At 42.0% G+C, this 6,419-nt stretch overlaps 1 protein-coding gene across 1 annotated transcript; it reads left to right on the top strand.

Moving 5' to 3' along the window:
* Positions 1 to 5,954: 5,954 nt before the first annotated feature.
* LOC104994316 (40S ribosomal protein S27-like) lies at positions 5,955 to 6,413 on the top strand. Its single transcript, XM_010847828.1, has one exon. The coding sequence runs from the start codon at positions 6,034 to 6,036 to the stop codon at positions 6,286 to 6,288; it is 255 nt and encodes an 84-aa protein (XP_010846130.1). The 5' UTR covers positions 5,955 to 6,033; the 3' UTR covers positions 6,289 to 6,413.
* The last annotated feature ends 6 nt before the right edge of the window (positions 6,414 to 6,419 follow it).

Here is a 6,419-nt window from a genome sequence, read left to right as displayed (position 1 = left end):
TTCTTGCCACCTCTTCTTAATCTCTTCTGCTTCTGTTAGGTCCATACCATTTCTTTCCTTTATTGTGCCTATCTTTGCCTGAAATGTTTCCTTGGTATAATTTTCTTGAAGAGTTTTCTAGTCTTTCCCATTCTTTTGTTTTCCTCTATTTCTTTGCATTGTTTACTTAAGAAGACTTTCTTATTTTCCTTGCTATTCTTTGGAATTCTGCATTCAGTTGAGTATATCTTTTGCTTTCTTCTTTGCTTTCCCTTTCTCTTCTCAGCTATTTGTAAGTCCTCCTCAGACAATCATTTTGCCTTCTTGCATTTCTTTTTCTTTGTGATGGTTTTGGCATCATAATACACATACTATATATAAATACATACTGTATTAGTACATCATCCATGGTATGTTGAATCTGAGGATTGGAACAGCAGATATGGGGGGCTGACTATAAAGTTATATGCAGATTTTACAGGAATTTCCCACTGTGCAGAGATTGTCACCCCAACCCCATCCGTTCCTTCACCACCTGTGTTGTTCATGCATGCTAAGTCGCTTCAGTTGTGTCTGACTCTTTGTGACCCTATGGACTGTAGCCCGCCAGGCTCCTCCATCCATGGGATTCTCCAGGCAAGAATACTAGATTGGGTTGCCATGCCCGACCCAGGGATCTTCCAGACCCAGGGATTGAACCCGTGACTCTTATGTCTCCTGAATTGTCAGGCAGCTTCTTTACCACTAGTGCCACCTGGGAAGCCCTATGTTGTTCAGGGGTCAACTAATTAAACCCCTAGATTGGGAGCTTCCTGGGAGGGTGGGAGTGGTGGAATGTGTTTTCATTTCCATAGCCCTAGGGCCAGGCTCTGAAGACCTGCTGGACTAACAAGGGCACTGGATCCTACCAACACTCACATCATCAGTGACACTGATGTGATACTGGCAATCCATTCCAGCATTCTTGCTTTGAGAATCCCATGGACAGAGGAGCCTGGTGGGCTACAGTCCATAGGGTCACACAGAGTCGGACACAACTCAAGTGACTTAGCATGCATGCATGAACAACACAGGTGGTGAAGAAAAGGATAGAGTTGGGGTGACAATCCCTGCACAGTTGGAAATCCCTTTAAAATTAGTGAACTTGCTTTACTGATTTTCCTCTCTCTCCTATACATCTTTACTCTTTCCCTCTTAAGAGATCAATAGTTCTCTCTCATCTAGAATCTTCCATTCTGTAGTCAGATGTGTCATCTATTTTGCCACTGCACCCCCTGCTCTGTCTCTCATCTTAAAAAGAGAAAAGAACCCAAACTGTTCCTTTCTCTTCTATCCTGCTTACTTCTACAACTGTTTCTGTGTAATTCTCCTCCCTTTCAGAGTCAAACTTGTGAAAATAAGTTTTCTAAAAGTAAAGTTGACTTACAATATTGTGCTAGTTTCAGGTGTATAGCAGGGTGATTCAGTTATATATATATATATATTTTTTTTTTTTCAGATTATTTTCCTTCTCCCCCCATCCCCTTCCCCTTTGGTAACCATAAGTTTGTTTTCTATGTCTGTGAGTCTGTTTCTGTTTTGTATTTTTCAAGATTCCACATATAAGTGATACATAATATCTGTCTTTCTCTTATAACTTACTTCACCTTGTGTGATATTCTCTAGGTTCATGAATGTTGCTGCAAATGGCAATATTTCATTCTTTTTATGGCTGACTAATATTCCATTGTGTATATATACATATGCTGCTACTGCTAAGTCGCTTCAGTCGTGTCCGACTCTGTGCGACCCCATAGATGGCCGCCCACCAGGCTCCCCCGTCCCAGGGATTCTCCAGGCAAGAACACTGGAGTGGGTTGCCATGTCCTTTTCCAATGCATGAAACTTAAAAGTGAAAGTGAAGTCGCTCAGTCGTGTCCGACTCCAGCCTGGTGGGCTGCAGTCCATGGGGTCGCTAGGAGTCGGACACGACTGAGTGACTTCACTTTCACTTTTCAGTTTCATGCATTGGAAAAGGACATGGCAACCCACTCCAGTGTTCTTGCCTGGAGAATCCCTGGGACGGGGGAGCCTGGTGGGCGGCCATCTATGGGGTCGCACAGAGTCGGACACGACTGAAGCGACTTAGCAGCAGCAGCAGCAGCATACATACATATATATACACACACACACACACACACTAACAAATTTATTGGCTGCAGAGGGTCCTAGCTGTGGGACATGGGATCTTCCTTGCATCATGAGAGACCTTCTGTTGAGGTGCGTGGACGCTCTAGCTGTGGCACACAGGCTCCGGAGCGTGCAGGCTCAGTGGCTGCACTGCCCAGCTTAGTTGCTTTGTGGCATGTGGTATTTTTAGTTCCCCAACCAGGTATCCCATGTCTCCTGCATGGCAGGGCAGATTTTTAACCCCTGGGCCACCAGAGAAGTCCCCTACATTTTTTTTTTTTTTGATTTAACATTATTTCATGGAACTAACATATGCAAAGTAAAAAAATGAGAACAAAAAATGATTTTCCAAGTACTTTTTTCTTTCTAGTATTTCATTTATTTAATAAATATTTGTTATACTCATACTATGTATGAGGAAGTTTACGATCTGCTAAGAACACACACACACATTTGGCATTGCTTCTACTTTTAATCTAATTATGGATAATGAGTGTTTGTAATAAGAACAAAACCTTCTGTAACACACATTAACTCATTAAGCAAAAATACTATAAATTTGTCTACTTTGTGGATGAGGAGACTGAGGCAAAGAAGAGTTAAATAATTTGCCAAGTCAGCAAATCAGACAGCTGGTAAATGGAGAGGATGGAATTTCAAAATTTTTTAAATTTACAAATTTTTTTTAGTTTTTTTAGTTTCTTAATCATTACAGTGCATTTTTCTTCTTGTGCATTTTTGTTTACTTGTGTTTTGGCCATGCCTCATGGTTTGCAGAATCTTAGTTCCCCAACCAGGGATTGAACCTGGGCCCATGGGAGTGAAAGTGCTGTCTTAACCACTAGACTGCCAGGGGATTCCCTGGATGTATCTGTTTGAATTAAAGTTTTCATCTTTCCCTGATAACCTGCCCAGGAGCAGAATTGCTGGATTGCATGGTAGCTCTATTTTTAGCTTTTTAAGGAAGCCCCATACTGTTTTCTATGATGGCTGTACCAATTTACATTCCCACCACCAGTGTAGGAGCATTCCCTTTTCTGCACACCTTCTCCAGCATTTATGATTTTTTGGATAATGGCCATTCTGACCAATGTGAGTTGGTACTTCAATGTAGTTTTGATTTGCATTTCTCTAATAATTAACGATGTTGAACATCTTTTCATGTGCCTGCTGACCATGTGTATGTCTTCTTTGGAGAAATGTCTATTTAAGTCTGCTGCCCATTAAAATAGTTATATCAATTATTATATAGATATATAAATTACATAAATTTTCACTGTACATTGCTCGCAATAAAGATCCAAACATAAGAAAAACCATAAAATGAAAAGTAAAATTCTTACATTGACTACTCTGCAGAAGTAACCACTATGAAGAGTTTCTTATGTATCCACTTTGAGTATTTTCTGTTCATTTATACAAGCATATATATGGCATACTTTTTTCCTTGCTAAATCCAGTCTTAGGTATGTATCCATTTCAATACATATCAATCTAACATGTTCTTTTTAATGGACATATAACATCCTGTCGCATGGATGTATTACAGCTAATTTAACCAGCCCCCTGTTGATGAATGTGTTAGTTGTATTTCACTTTAGCTATTTATAAAATGCCACAGTAAACACCCTTTCTGTAAGTCATTGTACATGGGTAAAGTACATTTATAGTCTAACTTCTTGGAAGTAGAATTGTTGGGATAAAGACTATGTGTGTTTTTAATTTTCATAAGTTCTGCCTAATTGCCATTCCAAAAAGTTGTACCTAATTACACTCTCACATTCTTAAAGTCACTAGCACATCCATCTGCCTGAAGTGCTAGGGCTTCCCTGGTAGCTCAGCGGTAAAGAACCCGCCTGCCAATGCAGGAGACAAAAGATTTGATCCTTGGGTCAGGAAGATCCCTTGGAGGAGGGCATGGCAACCACTCCAGTATTCTTGCTTAGAGAATCCCATGGATAGAGGAGCCTGGCAGACTACAGTCCATGGGGTTACAAAGAGTTGGACATGACTGAAGTGATATAGCACACACACTCTCACTGGTAAGTTGCAATAGTTTAGCCAAATTTATTGAAAGAATTGGCTTCAGTTACTTTCTCCACCTCTTCACCTCCTGTTCACAGCACAACTCACTCTAACTTGACTTCTCTCCATCATTCCACTTTAAAAGGATCTAAGGTTACTAATGATCTTCATGTTGTCCAGTCAACAATTTCCGGATCTCATCTCACTGCCTCTCAGAAATGTTTTATGGCGTTGACCACACTTTTCTTTCTGAAACACTCTGGCCCTGGCTTTTATAATACCATACTTGCCTGGTCTTCCTCTGCCCACTTGTAAAGGTTGGTGCTGCTCAGGGCTTCAGTTACCATCTGCAAGTGTATGACCCCCACATTATTTCCTTCTTCCTAACCTGGAGAAGACTCTTGAGAGTCCCATGGACTGCAAGGAGATCAAACCAGTCAATCCTAGAGGAAATCAACCCTGAATACTCATTGGAAGGACTGATGCTGAAGCTGAAGCTCCAATACTTTGGCCAGCTGATGTGAAGAGCCAACTCATTGGAAAAGACCCCAATGCTGGGAAAGATTGAAAGCTAAAGGCGAAGAGGGCAGCAGAGGATGAGATGGTTAGGTAGCATCACTGACCCAAAGGATAGGAATTTGAGCAAACTCTGGGAAATGGTGGAGGACCAAGGAGGCTGGTGTGCTGCAGTCCTTGGGGTTGCAGAGTTGGACACAATTTAGTGACTGAACAACAACAGATCTTTATTCACATGCTTATTTGCCATCTTGACGTGGATGTCCCATGGGTCCCTTAGATTCCATGTGTCCAACATCATTCTCCTTCTTGTGCTTCCATTGCAGCAGCTGTCCCACTGCTGTCCAGTGATCCTAGCCAGAAACCTGCAAGTCATTTTTGAATTTCACTGTTCCTCAACCCTCACCTCCAATCAATTACCATGTTTCTGCCCGTTTGTCTCCATAACATCTCTCAAACCATCATCTCTCATTATCTTCCTGCACCATCCAGGTCCAGACTGTGGACCATCTGGACACTGCAGTGATCTTCTAATTGCTTCCCTGGCTTTAGACTTAATACTCTCCAAGCCAGAGTAAGCTTTGAAAAATGCAGGTTTGATTATGTTATTGCTGTTTAATCGGTAAGTTGTGTCTGACTTTTATGACCCCATGGACTGTAGCCTGCCAGGCTCCTCTGTCCATAGGCTTTCCCAGGAAAGAATACTGGAGTGGGTTGCCATTGCCTTCTGCAGGGGATCTTCCCGACGAAAGGATTGAACCCGCAGCTTCTGCATTACAGGCGTATTTTTTACCACTGAGCCACTGGGGAAGCCCTATTATGTTACTGTCCTGCTTAAAACCCTTCACTAAGTTCTGATTGCACTTAGGGTAAAGACCAAAAAAAAAAAAACCTGAAAGACAAAAATCCCCTGACTTTTTTTTATAGGCCCTAGTAACCCTCCCAACTGCTGTTGTCATCACTGACTCCCTCCTTCATACTGTGATTAGCTTCTTGGATGTTTTATGCTCCTTCCCACTCAGAGTTTTTGTCTTTGCTATTTCTTCCTGCCTGGAATACTCTTTCCCTCCTGCCTTGACCTAGCAAATACCTCAATAGGTGGTGGTGGTGGTTTAGTCGCTAAGTCGTGTCCATCTCTTGCAACCCCATGGACTGTAGCCTGTCAGGCTCATCTGTCCATGGGATTCTCCAGGCAAGAATACTGGAGTGGGTTGCCATTTCCTTCTCCAACCTCATGTCTCAACATAAATTTAACTTGTTTGATGCCACGTGCTTCGTCGCGTGCTGCTCGCTGGGGTTGTCGCCTTAGAGATCTGCACGGGCTGGGCTTGCGAAAGGATCAACATGCCTTTAGCTAGAGATTTACTGCATCCTTCCTTGGACGAGGAAAAGAAAAAACATAAAAAGAAACGGCTGGTTCAAAGTCCAAATTCTTACTTCATGGATGTAAAATGTCCAGGTTGCTACAAGATTACCACGGTCTTCAGCCATGCTCAGACAGTAGTGCTTTGCGTAGGCTGTTCAACAGTGCTGTGCCAGCCAACAGGAGGAAAGGTCAGACTCACAGAAGGCTGTTCATTTAGAAGGAAGCAACACTAATGATCCACACAACTTCTTGAATTTGTGTTCTATCGCAGAAAGCCTTATCAGTTCAGTAATTCCAGTTAATCTACCAAGATAATGTAATTACATTTAATTTTGTAAGGTATACAGCAACACTCTCCTATTTT

Source organism: Bison bison, unplaced genomic scaffold (genome assembly GCF_000754665.1).
Source record: "Bison bison bison isolate TAMUID 2011002044 unplaced genomic scaffold, Bison_UMD1.0 scf7180017864256, whole genome shotgun sequence".
Classification (NCBI taxonomy): Eukaryota; Metazoa; Chordata; class Mammalia; order Artiodactyla; family Bovidae; genus Bison; species Bison bison.
This window is presented reverse-complemented; position numbering and strand designations above follow the sequence as displayed.

What these genes read in the sequence shown, in the direction of transcription:
- LOC104994316 (XM_010847828.1), top strand. Translation starts at nt 6,034, where the DNA reads ATGCCTTTAGCTAGAGATTTACTGCATCCTTCCTTGGACGAGGAAAAG.